Here is a 24,605-nt window from a genome sequence, read left to right on the forward strand (position 1 = left end):
TGTAATATAGTTCTGGAAGATTCTATATCAGGCTAGAAAGGTTTCAAACACTGGCACAAAATGTCACGGCAGAACAAACATGGCAAAATTCAGTGAGGCTCGACAGCAAATGATGAATTTGGGGTGGGGGCCAAGTAATTAAAAAACCACCTAGAATACCAGTCTTCATTGATGAAGTACCCACACCAATAAAATGTCAAAGATCTCTTTAAGTAGTTAAGTAGATAGACAGAAAGATGTAGGTAGAGGGACAGAAATAGTCCCAGATCTCTTTAAGTGCTTATGTGTATATTATATGTACACACACATATATGTGTATGTATATGTATATATTTTTGTGTGTCCATTTCCTTCCTAATTTTTCCTCTACTTCTCTTACTTGATTTTCCAAATCCTTTTTGAGCTCTTCCATGGCCTGAGACCAATTCATACTTTTCTTGGAGGCTTTTGAAGTAGGCTCTTTGATTTTGTTGACTTCTTCTGGCTGTATGTTTTGATCTTCTTTGTCACCAAAAAAAGATTCTGTAGTCTGAGTCTGAGTTCTTTTACACTGCCTGCTCATGTTCCCAGCCAACTACTTGACCCTTGAGCTTTTTGTCAAGGTTATGACTGCTTTTAGAGTGGAGAGTGCTTTGTCCCAAGCTTTAGGGGCTGTGCTGCTGTTTTCAGAGCTTCCAGTCACCACAAGCTCGGCCACACCAACGTTCCTCCTCCCCTAAGAACCACCAACCAGGACCATGACACAGATCCAAGCAGGGCAAAGCAAGAGAACCCTGCCTCTGCGTCAGCAAAGTAATCCCTGCACTCTTGCTGTGATCCGCTGCTTGATTCCTCCCACTGTGTGGGCCAAGGACTCCGGAAGCAGCTGCCACTGGAGCTCTGGAAGCAGCCACCAGAGCTTCCTGCTGCTGCTGCCTGCCACCCCCAGTGCTGGGGCCGGACTTCGCACTTCTCTCACCCAGATTCAGCAGTTTTCCCAATGACCTGCTCTGTTGTCTTTGGCGTTGGTGGGTTGGGAAGTCTGGTAACTGCCACAGCTCAGTGATTCATGGTCCTGAGGCCTTCTCTGCCTGATCTACTCTGGCCTGGTTTGTCCTGGCACGGCCCACACTGGGCTGCGCTCTGCTCCCAGTATTGTGTGATAGACCCTTCCCAGAGACCATCCAAGCCTTCCTGGGCTGGAGACCTCCCTTCCTCTGTTACTTCACGGGTTCTATAGCTCTACAATTTGTTTAGAGCCATTTTTTACAGGTGTTTGGAGGGACTTGGGGGAGAGCTAAAGCGAGTCACTGTTTTCCAGTCATCATCTTGGCTCTGCCCCACTCCCTCAACCATGTTTGTCCATTTTCAAAGAGGACCATGACAATGGGAAAATGATGACATGATTGGCAGTTAAATTTGAGTGAGGGAGGGCTGTGCAAGGTCACCAGACTCACTTTCTCCTCCAGAGCCATCTGGGTCTAGTGGCCAGATGTTCACCAAGACAACTGGAGATGGCCCAGGATGCATTAGGAGATCCTGGCCCTTTTAGGCTAAGGCCTTTTCAGGTTCTCACTTTGGGTGAGGTAAGGCCCATTCTGTGAATAGGCCTGTTTAAGAAGTGAGTCAATGGGATGGAGCCAAGATGGCACTGTGAAAGGAAGGAACTACTGGAGCTCTCTCACAAATTGTCAGATATGTCAGAAAAAGTGAATCTGAGTAGATTTGAGATAGAAGCCACTAGTAGACTGAGTGGCGCAGGAGCACCTGGCACATGGAACGGCACCAGACCACTCCAACTGGGAACAGCAGAGGACCCCAGCAAGAGCACTGGTCTCAAAGAGCACTGGGTGAGTGAAACATGATAACAGGAACAAAGCAGAAGCATTGACTACAGCCACGATCGAGCCCCAGGCTTCTCAGCCAGGATGGGAGGCTGTCAGCGTGCAGAGCCTGTGGCCGTGGGAGTAGCTAGCCCAGAGGCCTCCAACCCACAGACTAAAGGTTTGAAACTCGCATTCTTGAACTTCCAGGAGCCATGATGGCCAGGTAAAATGGCTCTCATCCCTCTGTTCCTCACCCAGAGCATACTCCCTTGGGAGAAACAGAGGAGCCAAAAGTGGGGCTTCAGTAGCATTTTAGCGAGAGAAGTTGAGGAGAGGGCCCTTCTTGTGGTGGCAGAAAGAGTCTAGCGCAGGAAGAGAGGTGTCTCAGCAGGCCCCACCTCAGCAGAATGAGGAGAGTAACTGAGCCCCAGGGGGTGGAGCTTGCAAATGTCAACACCAGGACCCCAGACCTGCCTTTGCACAGCCAGGGGAAGTGGCAGACACCAGCACAGACAACAGCTGAGACCAGCTGTGCTGCTGAGCAGTCCCAGGGTAAAGGAGATTTCCAGCAGCAAGACTACTCCTCCCCCACAACTCACGAAACCAGAGGCCATAGCACACAAAGCCAGTGAGCAGGTCCATAGTTCCCAACGCAAGAAGCTTTGGACAGAGCTCCCTCTAGCCTCAGAAGCAGGGATGCACTTTAGAAGCCAGGAGGAAAAAAAAAAACACTGTGGAAAAAGCATACTAAAAAGCCAAAGACCACTGATTACTATTATGGAGACAGGGAAGATCAAAATACCAATTCAGAAGAGGACAGCATAGGCACTATACTCACATCTGAAAACTCAAAAGGAAATGTGAGCTGGTCTCTAGCCCAAAAAGCATTCCTGGAAGAACTCAAGGAGGACTTTAAAAACCAAATTGGAGAGGTTTAAAAAAAAAAAGGAAAAAAATTCACTGATGAAAACAAATCTTTAAAAAGTAAAATTGGCAAAATGGTTAAAAAGATTCAGTATAGCAATGGAGAAAATGTCTCACTGAAAAGTAAAATTGACCAAATGGAAAAGGAGATAAAGAAGCTAAAGGAAGAAAACAATACATTAAAAATTAGAATTGGGCAAGTAGGATCTAATGACTTTATGAAACATCAAGAATCAATCAAAGTCTAAGGAATGAAAAAATAAAACAAAACATGAAATATGTGATTTGAAAAACAACTAACCTGGAAAACTGATATAGGAGAGACAATCTAAGAATTATTGGTTTACCAGAAAGCTAGAAACAGAGGGTAAAGTAGTCATCAAAAGAATCCACCAATCACCCCTTTGAGATTCAAATTGAAAACTCCAAAAAATATTATTGCCAAATTCCAGAATTACCAGGTCAAGGAGAAAATACTGCAAGCAGGCAGAAAGAAACAATTCAAATATTGCAGAACTACAGTCAGGATCACGCAGGATCTTTCAGCTTCCACATTAAATGAAAGGAGAAATTGGAATATGATATTCTGAAAGGCAAGGGATCTTGGACTACAACCAAGGATCAACTCCCCAGCAAAACTGAGCATAATTTTTCAGGCAAGGAGATGGACATTCACTGTAATAAGAGAATTCGAGACCTTCCTGATAAAAAGGCCAGAGCTCAATGGAAAATTTGATCTTCAAATACAAAACTCAAGAGAGACATAAAAAAATGGGGAAAAAAAACCCCTTGTTAATCAATAAGGCAAATTATTTACATCCTTATATAAGATTATATTATGTGTTATATACATGTCAATCTTGAGAATGGTAGTTATTATGACAACTGAAAGGGATATACAGACTGTGGGTGTCAGTATAAAATAACTGACATAATTATGAAAAACATAATTAAGAAATATAAAAGGATAGTTCTGGGAGAAGAGGTAAGGAGGTAGTAGAAAAGGGGAAATAACATCACATGAAGAGGCACAAAAACATATTATAGGGGGAAAGAAGGGAGGGAGAAGAGCAGTATTTGAGCTTTACTCTCATCAGATTTTATTCAAGAAGGGAATAACATACTCTGATAAGTATAGAAATCAAACTTGTCCTACAGGCAGTAAGAAGGAAAAGGGGAAAGAAAAGGGAGGGGAGAGGTCAGAAGGGAGGGAAGAAGTAGCAAGGGGAAAAAGGTAAGATAAGGGAGGGGAAACAAGAGGGAGAGTAAACTGAGGAAGGCAGCAGTCAAAAGCAAAAGTCTTTTGAGAAGTGGAAGGGAGAAGGGAGAAATAAAAGCATGAACAGGGGGAAACAGGATGGAGAAAAAGACACAGATAGTAATCATACTGTGAATATGAATGTGATGAACTCTCCCATAAAATGGAAGAGGATAGCAGAATGGATTAAAAACGATAATCCTACAATATGCTGTTTACAAGAAACACATTTGAAACAGGGGGATATACACAGGGTAAAGGTAAAAGGCTGGAGTAGAATATATTGTGCTTCAGCTAAAGTAAAAAAAAAAAAAAAGCAGAGGTAGCAATCCTAATCTCAGACAAAGCAAAAGGAAAGATAGATCTAATGAAAAGAGATAAGGAAGGACACCATATCCTGCTAAAAGGCACCATAGTGGGGCAATATCATTGTTTAACATATATGCACAAAGTGGTATAGAATGCACATTCTTAGAGAAGTTAAGGGAGTTACAGGAAGAAAAAGACAGCAACACTATACTAATGGGGGACCTTTACCTTCCCCTCTCTGAACCTGATAAATCTAACCTCAAAATAAACAAGAAAGAAGTTAAGAAGGTGAACAGAATTTTAGAAAAGGCAGATATGATAGACCTCTAGAGAAAACTGGAGAAAAAGAGGAATGTACTTTATTCTCAGCAGTACATGGCACACACTCAAAAATAGACCATATTAATCTTAATTAATAACAGACCATAAAAATCTCACAATCCAGTGCAGAAAGGCAGAAGTAGTCAATGCATCCTTTTCAGATCATGATGCAATAAAAATTATTTGTAAATAAAGGACCATGGAAAAATAAACTAAAATTTAATCAGAAACTAAATAATCTAATCCTAAAGAATGAGTGGGCCGAAGAACAAATCATAGAAACAATTAATAACTTGATTCAAGAGAATGACAATAATGAGAAAACATACCAAAACTTACGGGATGCAGCAAAAGCAATTCTTAGGGGAAGTTTTACCTCTAAATGCTTACATGAGTAAAATAGATAAAAAGGAGATCAATGAATTGGACATGCAACTGAAAAAGCTAGAATAATAACAAATTGAAAATCCCCAATTAAATACCAAATTGGAAATACTGGTAGTCAAAGGAGAGATTAGTAAAAATAAAATCAAGAAAACTAAATTAATAAATAAAATTAAGAGCCGGTTTTATGAAAAAAACAATAAAATTGATAAACCTTTGGTCAATTCAATTAAAAGAAAACCAAATTACCAGTGTCAAAAATAAAATGGGTGAATTCACCTCCAATGAAGAGGAAATTAGAACAATAATTAGGAATTATTTTGCCCAATTGTATGCCCATAAATTTGACAACCTTAGGGATATGGATGAATATCTACAAAACCATAAATTGCCCAGGTTAACAGAAGAGGAAGTAACATTTCTAAATAACACCATCTCAGAAAAATAAATTGAGCCAGCCATCAATGAACTCCCTAGGATATAATCTCCAGGGCCAGATGGTTTTACAGGTGAATTTTATCAAACATTAATTCCTATACTTTATAGACTATTTGGGAAAATAGGTGAAGGAGTCCTACCAAATTCTTTTGATGGCACAAATATGTAGTACCAATACCCAAACCAGGAATAGTCAAAAGAAAGACAGAAAATTACAGACCAATTTCCCTAATGAATATTGATGCAAAAATTTTAAATAAAATATTAGCGAAAAGAGTGCAGCAACTTATCAGGAGAATAATACACTACAATCAGGTAGGATTTATTCCAAGAATGCAAGGCTGGTTCAATGTTAGAAAAACTATCAGTACAATTGATCATATCAACAACAAAACTAGCAGAAACCATATGACCATCTCAATAGACGCAGAAAAAGCCTTTGACAAAATACAGCACTCATTCCTATTGAAAACACTAGAAAGCATAGGAATAAACAGAGCCTTCCTTAAAATTATAAATAGCATCTACCTAAAACCATCAGCATTAAATATAATGAGGATAAGCTAGATGCATTCCCAATAAAATCAGGGGTGAAACAAGGATATTCATTATCACCCTTACCATTCAATTTGGCACTAGAAATGTTAGCTGTAGCAATAAGAGAAGAAAAAGATATTGAAGGAATTAGAATAGGCAAAGAAGCTAAATTATCACTTTTTGCAGATGATACGATGATTTACTTAGAGAATCCAGTAAAAAACTACTTGAAATAATAAACAACTTTAGCAAAGTTGCAGGATATAAAATAAACCCACATAAATCCTCAGCATTCCTATACATTACTAACAAAGCCCCATAGCAAGAGATAGAAAGAGAAATTCCATTTAAAGTTACTGTAGACACTATAAAATATTTGGGAGTCTACCTGACAAGACAAACCCAGGGCTTATATGAACATAATTACAAAACACTTTTCACAGAAATAAAGTCAGATCTAAATAAATGGAAAAATACCAGTTGCTCATGGTTAGGCCGAGCTAATAAAAATGACAGTTTTACCTAAATTAATTTACTTATTCAGTGCCATACCAATCAAACTACCAAAAAATTACTTTACAGAGCTGGATAAAATAATAACAAAATTCAGCTGGAAGAACAAGAGGTCTAGAATATCTAGGGTATTAATGAAAAGAAATGCTAGGGAAGGTGGCCTAGCCATACCAGATATTAAACTGTACTATAAAGCAAAAGTCATCAAAACTACTTGGTATTGGCTAAGAAACAGTCATGGATCAGTGGAATAGATTAGGTACACAAGACATAGTAGTCAATGCTATAGTCAATGACTATAGCAATCTACTCTTTGATAAACCCAAAGAATCCAGCTTCTGGGCTAAGAATTCACTATTTCACAAAAACTGCTGGGAAAACTGGAAAATGGCAGGGAAGAAACTGGGCATAGACCAATATCTTATGCCATATACCAAAATAAAGTCAAAATGGGTTCATGATTTAGGAATAAAGGCTGATACTATAAGCAATTTGAGAGAGCAAGGAATAGTTTACCTATCAGATTTATGGGAAAGCAAAGAATTCATGACACCACAAGAGATAGAGAGCATTACAAATTGCAAAATGGATAATTTTGATTATGTTAAATTGAAAAATTTTTCTTTAAAAAAAGCCAATGCAACAAAGAAAAGGAGGGAAGAGAAAACTGGGAGAATATCTTTACAACCAGCATCTCTGATAAAGGCCTCATCTCTAAAATATATGGGGAACCGAGCCAAATTTATAGGAATACAAGTCATTCCCCAATTGAGAAATGGTCAAAGGATATGAACAAGCAGTTTTCAGAGGAAGAAATTAAAGCTATCTATAGGCATATGAAAACATCCTCTAAATCACTATTGATTACAGAAATGCAAATTAAAACAACTCTTAGGTACCACATCTCTCCTGTCAGATTGGCAACATGACAAAACAGGAAAATGATAAATGCTGGAGAGGATGTGGGAAAACTGGAACACTGTTACATTGTTGGTTGAGCTGTGAACTGATCCAGCCATTCTGGAGAGCAATGTGGAACCACGCCCAAAGGGCTATAAAAATGTGCATATCCTTTGACCCAGCAACAGTACTTCTAGGGCTGTATCCCAGAGGTCACACAAGTGGGAAGGACCCGTATGTACAAAAATACTTATATCAACTCTTTTCGTGGCAGCAAAGAATTGGAAATCGAGGGGATGCCCATCAATTGGGGAATGGCTAAACAAGCTGTGGCATATGAATGTAATAGAATACTATTGTGCTATAAGAAATGGGGAAGTCATGGACTTCATAATAACCTGGAAAGACCTAAATGATATAATGCTGAGTGAGAGGAGCAGAACAAGGAGAACATTGTACACAACCACAGATATATTGATTCTGTGATGAGTAACTTTGATAGACTGGGCTCTTCTCAGCAATACAAGGTTCAAAGACACCTCCAAAGGACTCATGTTGGAAAGAGCTATCTACATGGAAAGAGAGAGAGAACTATGGAGTCTGAATGCAGATTGAGGCAAACTATCTGCTCCCCTTTTTTTAAATTTTTTTTGGTTTTGTTTCTTCTTTCTCATAATTCATTCCATTGGTCATAATTCTTCTTTACAACTAGACTATTGTGTAAGTAAGTTTAATGCGAAGCTATATATATACCAGACATATCGAATTCCATGCCCTCTTGGGGGGAAGTGGGGAGGGGAGGGAGTGGAAGAAAATCTGGAACTCAAAAACATGCGGAACTGAGTGCTGTAAACCAAAAATAAAAAAAAAATTGATGAAAAAAAAGTGAGTCAAGAGATGGCACCTTTAATAAAAAATAAAATCAAACTGAGAAAGGAAGATCCTCAGGGCTGCTGGTCAAAAGAGAAACAGTTACTACTGACACCCACTCTGAGCCAGGAGGGCCCAAAATATATCCGTAAGCTCCAGGGTGAAATGAGTTTAAGAGGAAGGGAGAAAGGGAGGGAGGGAAGAAGGACGGAAGGAAGGGCGGAAGGACGGAAGGAAGGAAGGAAGGAAGGAATCTAGCCAATAAACCCCAAGTTAACTGAGCAGCTTCCAGCCATAAAAATTTACCTTCCTTTGGAGAGAAGGAAGGAGAGGACAAGTTGCATTACCCAACTGGCTTGGTACCCATTCACGCAGCGCCGACTACAAAGTGAGGCTGGTGACCTTGCACAGCCCTCCCTCACTCAAACTAAAGTCAACTGCTAGTCATGTCATCATTTCCCTGATGTCACAGTCCTCTTCAAAAACAAAGTGTGTGTGTGTGTGTGTGTGTGTGTGTATACGTATGTATATGTATATATGCTCATACATATGTGTGTATGTGTGTGTACATACACGTCTGTGTATGTATACGTATCCATTGTGCCATTTAGCTGTGTGCGTGCATGCATGTGCGTGTGTGTGTGTGTAGGGGCAGCTAGGTGGCACAGTGGATTAAAATGCCAGGCCTGGAGTCAGGAAGAGCTGCGTTCAAAATTGACCTCAGACACTTACTAGCTGTGTGACCCTGGCCAAGTCACTTAACCTGTTTACCTCAGTTTCCTCATTTGTAAAACGAGCTGGAGAAGGAAATGGCAAACCACTCAGATATCTTTGCCAAGAAAATCTCAAATGGAATCTTTAAGAGTAAGACATGACTGAAATGATGGGACAACTACACATGTGTATATATACATATACATATGTAACACCTTATAAACCTTAAAGTGCTATAAAAATGTAAGCTATTTTAGTATTTGAGAAATTAGTATTAGTAGGACTGTATTAATAGAACTAGTATTAGGGAAATTAGTATAAGCAGGGCTAATATTAGGACTAATATTAGTAGAATTAGTAGGAGTAGGTCTCAAAAGCCACCAGTGTTCCATATAATCAAAAAAAAAAGATTTTCTAAAGAAGTTTCTCTGTTTACCATCCATTTTCAGTATTTATAGGAATAAAGGATGACAAGCATTGTTCTTTACTGATACAGACAATCTGTATGGTTCATTTTGTTTTTATTATAAAAAACAACAAAGAACATGTACAGGCGTTTTAAGAAATGATGAATACAAGACAAATCAGAACCATGGTGAGTTATTAAACCCCTTGTCTATATACAAACACTAAAATTCCCAAAGTGGAACATCATCAAATGTGAAACACATTATAGCATTATACTGTACATACAAAACATACACAGAGATCTGCTGGTTATCTCTGAATCTTTTATATACATCTAATTGATACATAAAACTGCATTTAGAGTTTAATTTTACTTCTCAGATGCCCTTTCCTGCTACAAGAGGATGAAACTGAATAGTTTTAGGGAAGTTTACAAATGAGGAGAAAATAAGTTAAAATGAATTTCTGGCAAGAGCTTTGTCTTTCATTCTCTCCAGAAGCCCACTAAAAACAAAAAATACAGTTTTGTAGCCCATCCTTAGGCTCAGTAACGGAAGACCTTGCTATCCAAGTCTTTTTTAGCTATATAATTCTCTAGTCTTGAATGCATAGTCCAGAAACTGTTTCGGTTCAAGAACCAATAGCATTTTCATTTTGTCAGATTAAATTTAAAATGCCACATATATATTTTTTAAAAGCCAACACTAAAAAAGATACTTTCTGCAGCAAAAAGGGCAAAGTTCAAGTTTTTGTTATCTGATCATAATACAATACTTCAACCCATCATCATTTAAAACATGTCAGGCTTATATGAAATGTATACTCAATAACACGATAATTTTGTGAAGGACATGCCTTCTAGAATAAAGCCATTCCTATTTTTTCTTTCCTGTCCACAACAATAAGGAATGTCTGTCTTTTGCCTGGTTTTGTTGTTGGTATTGCTCTGATCATTTCTCAACTGTATCAACCAACTCTGCTGATAAAGACAAAAAGGCACTTGGACAGATGCAGTGTCTTTCCCCTCAATGGTTTAGCTGAGTTCTGCTGCACGCAACAAGTTGACTTCAGCTAAGCAGCTTGTAACAGCAGATGGGATGCTCTTTGTGGTCATTCTTATCCAATTTTCTAGTACCTTGGACACTTCTGCTGGATTGCTGGGACTCAAGTCACAAAGAGCATATACAGCTGCCAACTGAATACTCCAGGGTACATCTAGAAAGAGTTTAAGTCAGTCATTATTATTTAAGCTTTGGAGGAATGTATTAAGAATTTTTAGAAAATTTACATATCACAGTCTAGTCATATAATTTGGATGCCATGAAATATACTTTCTTCCATAAATGAAAATTAAATAAAAAGACTAAGAGAAAAAATAATCAAAACCAATGAAAGCAGTGAGGGCTACAGTAGCCCTAGATGGTATGACAAAATCCAAAAAGCAGTTATGTACAGTGATGAAAATAAGATTTAAAGACAGAGCATCTAGGTTTGAATCCTAGCTCACCCACAAAGTAGCTGTGTGACCTTGGGCACTTAACTTTCATGCTCTTTACTATAAAATGAATGGAATTAAATGGTCTCTAGGGTCTTTGCAGCTCTAACTACTATTATCTTGTGACTTATCTATGCACTGCTAAGAAGACTTGGTCTTGGATCAAGTACTCAACTCTTTTTCAGTCTTAATTCACCTCGTTCACTACACTCTTGCACAGAGGAAGGAAACAAGTATTTGTTAAGTGCCTATAATATGTGTGGCACTATGCTAAGTGCTTTATATATAGAGAGAGAGATACACAATTATCCTGTAAAGAATCAGTCAGAGGGAATTGTAGAGATATAGAAAACACCATCAAGCTATATCTAAACTCTTAACAGAGCAATTTAACCATGACTCACATCTGAAATAATCATTATTTCATGGGGAGGGAGCTCTCATTTAAGATATCTGAAGACCAGATTCCACTGAGTTCCAAATTTGCTTCAAGGTATGAAGTTCTGTATAGTCTTTAGGCCTCAATTTCTCCACATTAAAAATAGATCATTTTGTATTGGGCTCACAGAGTAGGCAAAATGATCAAAATTACATTGAAGGATATCAACACAAAGAAAAATTATATTTATAAAAGCTCCATGATGTATAGAGACCTCTGATAGATCAAGATTTGAGTTCTCCTTTCTCTAGTGATAAGACATCTCAATGCTAAGAGAACAGTAGGAATTGAGTTTAATACTACAGTTTCAGAGAAAACTAAAATGTATTATTAAAATCTATGTGGTGGTCTTGCTGTTCTTCTAACCTAATTTATCTTTTGTAAAATTTATGCTTATCAACAGAGATAAGACTTATGGTTAAGTAGTAAAATGGTTTTTATAAAATGACTTTACCTTCTTCATTTGAATGTTGTATGAACATACAAATCACAGAACTGATATTTTTCACAGCAGAAGAAAATCCTTCCTTCAAACCTAGTTGGCCTAAACGACCTGTAAGAAAAAATTTGACACATAAAAGATATCTTTGGTTAAGTATTAGCTACTTTCAATAAGAATTCAAAACTAATCTGTTCATCTACTCTTTCACCATTCTTCCATGTCTTCCCTTGAAGTATCATCACATAACAAACCAACCAAAATGACCACATCCACAATGGCAGTTACAGTATATGGGTCAACTTTCTATAAGGTAAAAAAAGATCACGTAATAGACAGTTGAAAATAATGCACCCATATAAAGTTCTTTCTACTCCATTCAAACAGCGCTCTTCAAATCATTCATAATCAGCTTAAGGCTAAATGCAATGGCCCTCTTTTCTGTCTTTCTCCCTTCTCAGGAGTCTGACAATGTGAACCACACTTCTTCAAAACATCATACCTCAGACTGCTTGCACCTCCCACAGTTACTCCTTAAATGAGGGTACTCTTCAAAGTTCTCTTGGTCTCTCCTCATTTGACTATTGCTTTACTATGGTAATCTCACTCATTCCCAGCATTTCAAATATGACCCCAATGTAGATAACTCCGAAATCTCCACCTACCACTTCTCTGCACAACTTTATTATTTCCAATTCTATGATTTCCAGTTGTTTGATGGCCTATCTCCGCCTCAAAAACATGCCCCTAACTTAACTTGTTCTTCCAAAAATCTGTTCCTCTCACTTTTCCTATTTCTCTTGATGGCACCAGCCTACTCTCAGTAATCTTTAAACATAGCTATTACATTTTAATTTGTATTTATTATTGGTAACGAGTTCCCTTTCTCTGGTTTTGAAATATATCTCCCTTCAATGTCCAATTTGGGCTGTCACTTTGACCATGAAGCCTTCCTTCACGATCCCACAAGTACCATCACCTGACCCCCAACTGGAAGTGCTTTCTCTTTGAAAATATAGTACTTGCCTTTCATTGTAGTTATTTGTATATGTATCAATTCCTCCTTCTAGAATGTGAACCTTTTAAAAAGCATCTATCTTTTTAACCTCAGAATGTAAAACAATTCCTTGAATACAAAAGGCACCTAATGTCTGCCAAAATAAAAACTCTTTGGGACACATTTAACACATCTTTTTCTCACATGGTAGGGAATGCTTACCTTTATATGCAACCAACTGTTTTGCTAAAAGAGATTGAGTTATATTCCTTGGGTTGGTGGAAATGTGTTTCAGACAGACCAAAATGGAAAACTTTTGTTTAATTTAGTATTATAAAAATAAACCAAATTGCAAATTTATAAAGGTGCATGCATTCTGGCATTTCAGCACTCACTGCTTTGTCAATCGTGTACTTATGTGGCAGACTTATTTAGACTGTTTTGCTGTTAGGTTGACTCAAAGGAGTCCCAACATGAGGGCAGAAGTAGATATACTTGCTCAACCTTGGCAAATTTCTCTATTTGAAGCTTTTCAGTTTTCTCAATTAAGCACCCCCAGAAACATGTTGGACTTGCATTAAAAATAAAAAATCCCTTAGTTCTTACTGTAATTAGGGTCAATAACAGATTTTGTAGTATGTATAAAATCTTTTGTTGTCCTCTGTTTTGTGTCACTCTCATCTCTGCAAAAAGACTGCCTCTCCTTGCATACAAGGCATCTTTATATTTCCTCTCTAATTAGAACAGGCTTTTCCCATAAGACTGGAAAGCATTTTTTCCCTCATTTCTGGCTACTGAAATATTTCTTTTCATTTAAGGCACAGTTAACAATCCCATCCTGAAATCTGTACTGATCTTCTCTCTATCCCCACCCTATATGAAAGTGATTACTGCCTTCTCAAATTTTCTTTTAAGCTATATTCTTATCAACAGCCTAGTGATCATTTTGAACTAAGTGCCCTGTAAAGATCTAAAATTCAATATGTCCAAAATAGAAATCATAAGATTTTCCTCCAAATCTGCTCTTCTTCTGAACATCTCTATTTTTTTGAGTACTGATCCTTCCAATCATACATCCTCAATTCTTCACTCTCATTCACCCACGTATTGAACCAGTTACCAAATCTTGTCATTTTTACTTCTACAATTTCTTTCACATATCTCCCCCCTCTCCAATCATATTACCACTATCCTAGTTCTTTATCGCTTATTATCTAGTCTATTGTAATAAGTATGCTAATTGGTCTCCCTGACTTGAGTCTCCATCTCTAATCCAACCACCATAAAGTAGCCACCCAAGTGGCTCTGATCGTGTCACCCTTCTACCCCTATTGAAGAACTCCTGTGGCTCCCTATTACCTCTTGGAAGGAATCTATACTCTTCTTTTTGGCACTTAATGCTATTATTAAGTGAAATTAAACTATTAAGTTATCCTTATTGCTACTCATCATGGTATCTAGCAAAAAGTATCAAATAAATGTCCAATTAATACTCAAAACATGTTGAGATTAATGTGGACACATGAAGTTGAAACAGAAATACAATCTATTCCAGAACTCAAAAAAATCAATTTTGGGCACTGCTCACTTTTTGTAAGAAGAACAAAATGATATGTCTTCTTTTCCACTCCAATAACTATATTAAGACTATAAGAGCAATGAGATTAAGTATAAAACACAGTGAATGAAGGAGTGATTATGAGTTTGCAAGTTGTCCAAGACAGTGTAGGACCAGAGGAAAATGGTTACCTCTTTTCCAACTGGGAATGTTTGCTGGAAGAGGCAGGTTTTCATAAGCTGTTTGAATGAAGGAAGCAAAAGAAATGAATAATTGTGAAATCAGGTGTCTGAGAATGTGATGTGACCTGACACAAGGCTCAGAAACTGGATGAGATGACTGGATGGAGAACAGAAATGTGCCCGTGCTAAACAAAGTGAAAGAGTGAGATGTCAGAAAAGGAAGCAAGTTGGTCCAAAATGTTGGACCAAAGATACAGTTCTTTAAACATCAGCTTGGTTGGATTTTACATGAGGTAAAACGAAAATTTTAAGAATGGCACAGTAAAAGTGATAGGTAGATTACAACCTTGGAAACAATAAAAAGGAAATGCTAGTGGGCACGAGGGATTGGAGAGATTTGATGAGGAGGTGATTTTATTCAACTTAATGTTAAGAAGCTAAATCAAACTGCAAATCAACCAAGAATGAAATTTGTTCAGCAATCATCGTTAACTCATGTATTCCATAAATATTCATTGGATTAAATCAACTTTGTGATCGCAAACTGCTTATCTCTTCTCAAGCATGTGATGACAAGGACCTGCACTAGAGTGGCGGTTGTATGAAGGGAGAGAAGGGTACATGTACAAGAGGTGTTGTGAAGGGAAAAATAACAAGATACGACAACAGACTAAATATGTATGTGGGGTGACCAAGAGTGAATAATCCTGGATGACACCAAGGCTGTGAGCCTGGGTGACAAGGAGGATAGAGGTGTCCTTGACAGTAATGGTAAAACTGGAAACAGGGAAGAGTCTGAAGGGAAAAATGAGTTCTATTTAGAACATGGTTAAGTTTGAGCTGTCTACAGGATATCCATATTAAATGTACAAAAGGGAGTTGGTAATTTGGGTCTAGCTTTAGGAAGAAAGATGTGTGCCAGATATGGAGATCTAGGATTCACCACCATAGAGATTACAGCTATTCTTACGGAAGGTGATGAGACTACAAAGTGAGATAATACAGAGATAACAGAGGAGAAGATCCCAGACAGAGCCCTGGGAAGAGACATCCAGTTGGTACAACCTGGATGAAGATACAGCAAAAGAGACAGAAATGGTCAGATGGGTAGGAGGACCACCAGAACACAGAACAAAGAGCAGTGCTGTGACAACCTATAGAGATGACAGTATCAAGGCTGAGGTGATCAATAATGTCGAACACTGAAAGGATGTAAGAACAATGACGATGAAGAAATGGCCATCATCAGACTTGGCAATTAAGAAATCCACAGTAACTCTGGAGAAAACTACTGTAGTAGTTGAATGATCAGCTAGGAAGACAGGCTGTAAAGAGTTAACAGAGAGGAAATGAAGTAGAGACTTTGACTGCAGGTTGACCTCTCAAAGAGTTTAGCCACAAAAAAGGAGCTATAGGTTGATTGCTAGGTAACTAGCAGGAATGGGCCAATCAAGTGATAATCAGTAAAGAAGAATATCACAAAAATCTAAATAAGTGTCTTCCTGGGTAGAGAGGGTGAATCACTGTGTTGGGATACAAGAGTGGTGAGAAGGATGACTAAGAAAAGCCCATGAGATGCAGCAATTAAGAGAATGAAACCAAGGGTGCATATAGAAAAGTTTGCCTTGGCAAAAATGAGGCCATCTCCATCGTGTAAGATAGTGGAAAAAGATGTTTGAGTGATGTGAGAATAAATGGAGGGGAGAAGGCGGAACACAACTTCACAATTTCCTCCAGCTCTATTCAGCAGCACACTATTCAGGAGTAAAGGATATGGATGGTGGGAGTAATCCAAGGTTGCAGTTTGCAAAGATGGTTAGTGATAGCACAAAAGGGTGTGAAATGAAATGGAAAAGGACCTTAGTGATTATATAATTCAACCCTTGTTTTACATATGAAGAAACAGCAAAAGAGAGGTGAACTAATTTGAGATGGCAGAGATAGAACCCAAATCTTTTCTCCAAATTCAGTGCCCTTTGTACTAAATAAAATGTTGTCTGAATACACAATCCTTAACAATTTCATCATTTGCTAACCAAGTTCTCTGGTCAATATCAACCTAGATTCTATTAAGTATATAATTCAGATGGTGCTCCTTCTTAGGAGAATTATTTACTTAATATATTTACTTCCAACTTTTTTTGAGTTTCCAAGTTTGCTTTAAACTAATAACTACTTGTCTCCTAAGTCGAACCAGCAAAATTGATCAGTTTCTCTCCTCTCATTTCTCAACCTTACAATCTAGTTTAAGACTTCATTATTCAAAATGAAACTGCTTTTACCAAAGTGACCAATGGTATATATGTGGCATATCTACTAATTCTGATGACTTTTTCTTTGTTTTCTTCACAGCCCTGCAGGATTTGACAATATTGCCACTCTCTTTTTCTAGGTACTCACTTTGGGTTTTCAAGACATGACTCTCTCAGTTACCTCCTATTTGCCTGCTTCTGCTGTCTCCTTTGCTGGACCAACATACAACCCTTCATATGTGTGTGTGTGTGTGTGTGTGTGTGTGTATGTACCTATGTATTTACCTATCAATATATCTATATCCCTAGCCCTACTCTTTTCACTAAGTGACAGGCACACATGACCAAACTGATATTTCACATTTCCACCTAATGGTCCTACAGCTATCTCAAACTCAACCAATTTAAAACAGAACTCATTATCTTTTTCTCTCAAACCCACCCTTCTGATCACCTATATTTCTGTTGGGGATACTACTTTCTTTCCAGTTATTCAGGTATATAACAGCATTTGCTTCACCCCTAACTCCTCAAAATACCCCAGTTGCCCAGTCAAAGTGATTTTGACTTCCACACCTCACATTTCTACATTCACAAGGCCATCAGTGTAATTCAAGGCCTAACTGGTCTCCTTTCCTCGTCTTTCCCCAGTGCATCCACCACACAGCTGCCAAAATAGTTTTTCCTAAAGCACATGCTATTCCCTTGTGCAATGGATTGCAGGGCCTCATTGTTGCCTCTAGACTCAAGTACAAACTCCTCTGCGTGGAATGTTAAAGCCCTTCATGACTACTTCTAACCCATCTTTCTAGCCTTACACTACTTCCCTTCACACAATCCAGCCAAACTAAGCTTTTACAAATTACTCACACATTATACTCTATCTCCCATTCCCATGCCTTTGCATGGGCCATGTCCCACACCTGGAATGCACTTCTACCTCTGCTTCATAAAATCCCTCTGTTTTTAAGACACAGCTAAAGCACTGCCTTATAGAAGAAGACATTCCTATTCCTTCCCCATCCCCCTAAATCTGCTATTGTCCTCCCTCTCAAACTACTTTGTATTTAATGGATTTATATTTATTTGTATTTCCTTTATATTTATTCTGTCTACATGTACATCTATTATCTTCTTCCCCATTAGAATGTAAGTTCCTTAAGCGCAGAGATTGTTAAATTCTTCGTATCCCCAAGTGTCTGGCACATAGTAGGTGCTTATCACTAGTGATTGAGAATCCCTAGTTTTCTTCAAAATTCAGGTCAAGGACCAGCTCCTACATGAAGCCTATCCTGATCCCTCTAGGTTCAGCGCCTTTCCCCATAAAAGTACCATGTATTTATTTGGTGTTTATTTAATATACGTCCATGTTGTTTCATCTGACTGCATGTGAGCTCCCTAAGCAAAGGGACTATTTGTTTTTGCAATCTCCCACCACACAGAACAGTGTAATATGTAATATATGTGTGTGAGTGTGTGGTAATACATGTATTTGATTGGTAGTACATATGGATTGATTCCTTCTTATTTTATCTTCAATAAAGAGAGACAGCAGCTGGTAATCATTTCTATACAAAAGTCATTCATTTTCTATTAAGGATTTAGTTCCCTCACTATCATCATTTATCTTACCTTTTTGTCTTTTTTTAAAAATATAATTCTTTGGTTCATGACCCTTACACTTAAGTCCTTCTTTATTCTCTGCATTCCTCATAGAATTAAAATTTTTAAGTACCAATTTTGTTTCTCTCTTTTAAACAGTTTATTATTGCCTCGTAGAACTTGCCCTCTTCCCCCCACCCCTTCTTTTTTTTTTTCCTATTGGTTTCACTCTTAGAAAAATACTAATTCCTGCAGGGGATAAAGAGAATATTCCCTCATGGTAAGATTCTTCCTAAGTCCCTGATTGTAAAGTTCATTATTGACATATGCTCACCCCTTCCCTGGCCATTTTTTCCTATTGGCCTCAAAATCTTTTCCCTGAGATCAGGCCTTCTCACTCTTCTCTGTGTTGGGTGTTTCCAGTAGCTCTGACTTACCTTTTCCTGAGGCAGGATGAGTGAGTGGTCTATCTCAGCACTTAATTCCCGTACATAATACCCACTGTAAGGTACCCATATCCCTTTTTTACAGCTCTCTCTCTCTTAATCTTTAGGAATATTCATTAGGAATATCTCCTCCCACCACTCAAACAAGTTTTCTGTCTTTTTTCTCCCTTTTTTTAATTCATCCCTTTGCCTCTTGGCCCACTTTCCTGTAAGTTTCTTCTTAAGAAACTACTGGAGTTATTCTCCCTTCATGTATAGATAAGGAAGCAAAGAAAGGAAAATGAAATGTTTTAGAAAAGCAAACATGCTAATTCCCTGACAGCTTAAACATCTCAAAAACAAAAATCAATGCAACAGGTAAACCCTAAAGTAGTTTCAGTTTAGAAAAAACTTACATTAACTAGATTTTGTGCTAAAAAAAATTAAAAATCACATGAAAGACAAATGAATGCTAACATAAGCAAAAACTCACCAATTAGCCTGAGTATCAACGCTACAATAATATCTGGAGTGTATTCGATGTTCAAATGTCCTTTTCTGTGCTTTATCCACTTATCCATGACAGGCCATAGCTCTTTACTATGAAATCAAGAGATAATGAAAATATGAACCCCCCAAAATTTACCAAATCAAGAATCTATCTTAAGTAGATAACAAGTTAAGAATTATCCTAAAATATCATTAGTTTCAATAGTTGGTAAAAGCACTCTCTTCTGGGGAAGAACTTAGTTTGGTCCCTTGCACTCCCTTCTCTAATGCTAACAAATACCCTTCACTTACCATTCTTAAGTAACGTTAAAGGTTGTCCCATGGTTGTCTAAAAATACAAGTGCACTTTAAACTATACAATAAAGCTATTTTCAAAGTAGGTAAAAAATGAAATTTTGTTATTCAAATAATTTGAAAGGGATATAAAATCCTCACTATATAAAAGCACAATAGCATGAACTTTTTTTTTTAAATAAAGTGAATTCTTAAAGTAAAGACATGCTTTCCTGGCTTATTAGTTTTGTAAAGTTTGAATTTCTGTGTACTAAGTGCACAATAAGCAGGGACCATCTGTATTACATTCCCTGGAGGAGAGTTTATTATTCATTCAGAATAGTCAACAAGCAATGTGTTAGGCACTGGGCTAACACAATACATAGTAAGAGTGGCATTATTACCCTAAAAATTATTTTTGTTTATGCAGTAACTTCCAAATGATAGAGATTACCGATTTTATCACTTTTATTTCTATTATTTAACAAACCAATACTATACCTTATGATGTTATCATGTGTCCAAACCCATTTCTGATGACAGCAAAGTAGATCAAGGGCAAATATATATTGCCACATGTCATCATTCAGGTCTTCGCCAAATTTCTCACTTAAGTGAAATTCCATTTTAGGACATAATTGTATTGTCAAAAGCAGCTGGGAGATCATCATAGTAACATCTAAGAAGGAAGTCTGGGATACGGAAAAATACAATAAAATTTAAGAGTTGCAGAGATAGCACAATATATGACTTATTCTTTGGGCTATTACTTCTGAAACATCTGAGTAATGGCCAGATGATCAATCATTTGATTAAGAGTCCCTACATTCCCTTTTCATAGATAGAATAATCTTAAAATGGGAATTATGGTCCCTTCTGCTTACTATAAATTAAATTTAATAGAAGTAAACAGTTTAATTTCCACCTTCGACCCCCCAACCCCTGATATTATAGTGACGACAACACAATCCAGTGATATTTGAAAAACTTTTTCCCCCTACAAAGTAATAGAAATGGATCCAGACAAAGTTCTACCACGACTGCTACTCAATGTAAAACATATAATGAGACTTAAATATTTTATCTTACAGAATAAACCTTATAGATATTAACCCACCTATGGTTTCAGTTGATTTTCAATTCATTTTTAATCTCACTGAACTACCATCTTTAATAAATAATGAGCCAGACTGAATCACTTAATATTGTAAATTTTTTAAAAATTCTTTTAAAGTTTAGTTCTGTAATGGTTTCATTCTATAATCAAGACTAATTCTGATAATCTCAGCACCTTTTAACTAGCTGTTTTTCAGCAGAAAATATTTCAAGGTAGAATGTTTTAAGAAGAATGAGAACATACTGTGTTGGTAGGAAAATCATGCTTGTATTTTGCACAATTTTTCTAGTTCAGAATGATCTATATAACCGACATCATTCTGTAATTGTACTGTCACTACATTATGATCAAACTCCACTATAAAGTGACAAAAACCTGGTATAAAAACGGTTGTCGGGGGCAGCTAGGTGGCGCAGTGAGTAGAGCACTGACCCTGGACTCAGGAGAACCTGAGTTTAAATCTGGTCTCAGACACCCGACAGACTTACTAGCTGTGTGACCTTGGGCAAATCACTTCACCCCAATTGTGCTGCCTTCCCCCTCAACCAAAAAAAATAAAAATAAAAAATAAATTGAAAGCTAAAAAAAAAGAAAAAGGTTGTCCACCTATACTATTATCCCTTTCAAAGTAACCGATTATTCCAAAGTAGTTTTGCTTAAAACAATGTTTTTGAAGGACCAAATAATGACAGTAATTGGGATAAGTCTGTGCATACTTGGTCTGTCATGACCCTACCAAATATTCCTTATGATGCGCTTATCATATGCAGAAGACTTTATTAGCTTTCCCCAATGACTATAGTTTTCATTAGGGCTGTTAGGAAATCAGACTATTTAACCTGGCAAAGGTGCTTGTGTTTATTCTTGTTTCTAAGGTAGAATTTTATACTAAATCTCAATTAGATGTACTGGGAACCCTAATGAGTCAGTTAAATGAGCAAAAGCTGCCAGCACATTTACCAAAATAGGCTAGCAAATGCATTTTTAGCCAAGTCATGTGTTATCTTCAGAATAGGATCAGTAAGCAGTTCAAGAAAACATCTAGAACCTTGATTTTATGTTCATAGCTGCTGCTTTCTAAGGTCCCTTTAAATTCTAAAATTTTATAAATTCTATCATACTCCTTCATTAACTCCTATTCTAATATGTCATTTATGGCACAGAGGTAATTCATGACTCCTTGAAGACTACGCCAGCAAAGTGGAAGCTTTAGTAGGTTCCTATCAAGTTGGAAGGGTTTGAGTACTATCCTGTCATCAGAATATGTCTACTTTCTGAGGACCATCCCTCCCAAGTTCGGAGTGGCTCATCATTAGTAGATCAGAGGCTTAATGATGAATTCTTTGGTCATAACAACCAATAAAACAAAGGAAAACACAAAATGGCACTTAGTGTTATGTGCCTCCAGTGAAAATGGCAGAACTGCTAGCAGGAAAGGGAACAGAAAGTGTTTAAGGATCATAGTTTTCTTATCATCTAAAAATATTAAAGTAGTCATTCGTTTTCGAAATATGAGTTCCTTTCCCAAAGACCGATGGACAAATTCCTGGAGGAACTCAATCATATTATTCTTGACATTCTCACAATATATGAAAAGAGAAGGCAAAGGGAAGTTGCCCCTAACTGAAAACATGCTCAAAGATTTTCTATGGAAAGGAAAATGGAGGAATTGGCTGAACTACTTCACAGAATCATAAATCTAGAGGTGAAAAAGACCTTTGTTTTATTGTTTAAAGAACCAATTGTATTACCTTATAAGTATCGTACTACAATAGATGTACATGTAGACAGAAAAGGAAAATGACAAATGCTGGTGGGGATGTGGAAAAGTGAGGACATTAATGCACTCTTGGAGTTCTAAACTGGTCCAACCATTCTGGAGATCAATTTGGGACTATGGCCAAAGAGCTATAAAACTGTACATACCCTTTGACCCATTAATACCACTACCAGGCATTTATCCAAAAGAGATCAAAGAAAAAGGAAAAAGATCTATATGTACAAAAATATTTATTGTAGCTCTTTTTATAGCTGCAAAGAATTGGAAATTGAAGGAATGCCCATCAATTCAGGAATAGCTGGATCAAGCTGTGGTACATGATTATGATGGAATGCTATTGTGTTATAAGAAATGATGAGTGGGATGGTTTCAGAAAGACCTAGAAGACTTACATGAACTGATGCAGAGTGAATTGAACCAAATCAGGAGAACATTGTACACAGTAAAAGAAATATTGTAATGATGATCAACTGTGAAACACTTAGCTTCTGATCAAGACAATGATCCAAGACAACTTCAAAGAACTTTGACAAAAATAATCTGCAGAGGGAGAACTGGTGAACTCTGAATACAAACTGATGCATACTTTTTTTACTTTATTTTTCTTGTGATTTTCTTGGGTGGGGGGAAGCAACATGGCTAACATGGATACAGATTTTGTATGACTTCACAAGTATAACTGATATAATATTGCTTGCCTTTTCTTTTTTTGGTTTTTGGCAGGGCAATTGGGGTTCAGGGTTAAGTGACTTGCCCAAGATCACACAGCTAGTACATGTGTCAAGTGTCTGCGGTCACATTTGAACTCAGGTCCTTCTGACTCCACGGCTGGTGCTCTACTCATTGCGCGACCTAGCTGTTCCTACTGCTTGCCTTCTTAATGAGGAGGAGAGAGGTTGGAGGAAGAGAATTTGAAATTCAAAATTTTTGTAAATGAACATTGAAAATAGGAAAGAAAAAATCACAAGAGACACAAGTAAACAGAGCTACTTCAAAGACATTTAAAGGATAAAACTGGAAAGACAAGGTCCTCCAAATGCTCCTGCTAAGAGATGATACTGTGACTACTGCAACAAATCCCAGATAATTGCAAAACTTCTCAGCAAAGGAGTTTGGCCTAACTTTTCTACAAAGGATAAAAAACAAGTGGATGAGAAATGTTTGTTGTCCATCCCACTGAGTTATTTTTACCAGCATATGGGCCCAGAAATGAAGAGTAAGTGGGTTGGATTTTCCTTAGGAAACTTTGCAAAGGTGTATCTTTGTAAAACTAATGTTTTTCTGTTGATTCTGTATCTCTGTAAGTCATAGAATACGACAGTGTAAAAAATGAAGTTCAGAAGATGGCAGCTGGAAAGCAGGGACTTGCGTGAGCTCCCCACCGCATCCCTCCAAAAACCTATACAAAAAATAGCTCTGAACAAATTCTAGAACTGCAGAACCCACAAAACAGCAGAGGGAAGCAAGCACGCAGCCCAGGACAGCCTGGATGGTCGCTGGATGAGGTCTATCCTGCACAGAATGGAGGGTAGCAGAGCTCAGCATGGGAGGCAGCAGGACCAGCCAGACCAGGAGCCGGGAAGAACAGGCCCTAGCACCCTGAATCAGTGAGCTGTGGCAGTTACCAGACTTCTCAACCCACAAACACCAAAGACAACAGAGAAGGTTAGTGGGAAAAGCTGCAGGGGGACAGAGTTCCCGGTTGGGCCACCACCCCAGGGGCAGTGGGGGAGGTGCAGCTACAGAACTACAGCTGCAGTTACTTCTAGCCCCAGGCCCACGTGGTGGGAGGAATTAAGTGGCAGATCAGAGCAAGAGTGCAGAGCCTGCTTAAGATTTGTGTCAGGTCCGGGTTGGTGGTTCTTGAGGAAGGAGGAGTGCTGGTGTGGCAGAGCTGGCTGTATAGAAATAGCTCTGAAATCCACAGCACAGCCCCTCAAACTTGGAACAAAGTACTCTTTGCTCTACAAGCAGTCATACCCCGATGAAAAACTCAAGGGTCAACTAAGTTGGCTGGGAACATGGCCAGGCAGCGAAAACGCACCCAGATTCAGTCTCAGACTTTGGAATCTTTCTTTGATGACAAAGAAGACCAAAACATATGGCCTGAAGATGTCAACAAAGTCCAAGAGCCTACACCAAAAGCCTCCAAAAA

The 24,605-nt window shown here is 37.9% G+C and overlaps 1 protein-coding gene across 1 annotated transcript in view; it reads right to left on the reverse strand.

Moving 5' to 3' along the window:
- Window positions 1–9,499: 9,499 nt before the first annotated feature.
- The window catches only part of ICE1 (interactor of little elongation complex ELL subunit 1), an 83,912-nt gene continuing 68,806 nt past the window's right edge, over window positions 9,500–24,605 (reverse strand). The window contains exons 16-19 of the mRNA XM_036754495.1: window positions 20,055–20,245; window positions 19,264–19,370; window positions 11,770–11,868; window positions 9,500–10,596 (exon numbers count right to left, since the gene is read on the reverse strand). Of these exons, the coding sequence (XP_036610390.1) occupies window positions 10,415–10,596; window positions 11,770–11,868; window positions 19,264–19,370; window positions 20,055–20,245 (579 nt within the window). The 3' untranslated portion in view covers window positions 9,500–10,414. The remainder of the gene's footprint in view (window positions 10,597–11,769; window positions 11,869–19,263; window positions 19,371–20,054; window positions 20,246–24,605) is intronic.

Source organism: Trichosurus vulpecula, chromosome 1, assembly GCF_011100635.1.
Source record: "Trichosurus vulpecula isolate mTriVul1 chromosome 1, mTriVul1.pri, whole genome shotgun sequence".
Lineage (NCBI taxonomy): Eukaryota > Metazoa > Chordata > Mammalia > Diprotodontia > Phalangeridae > Trichosurus > Trichosurus vulpecula.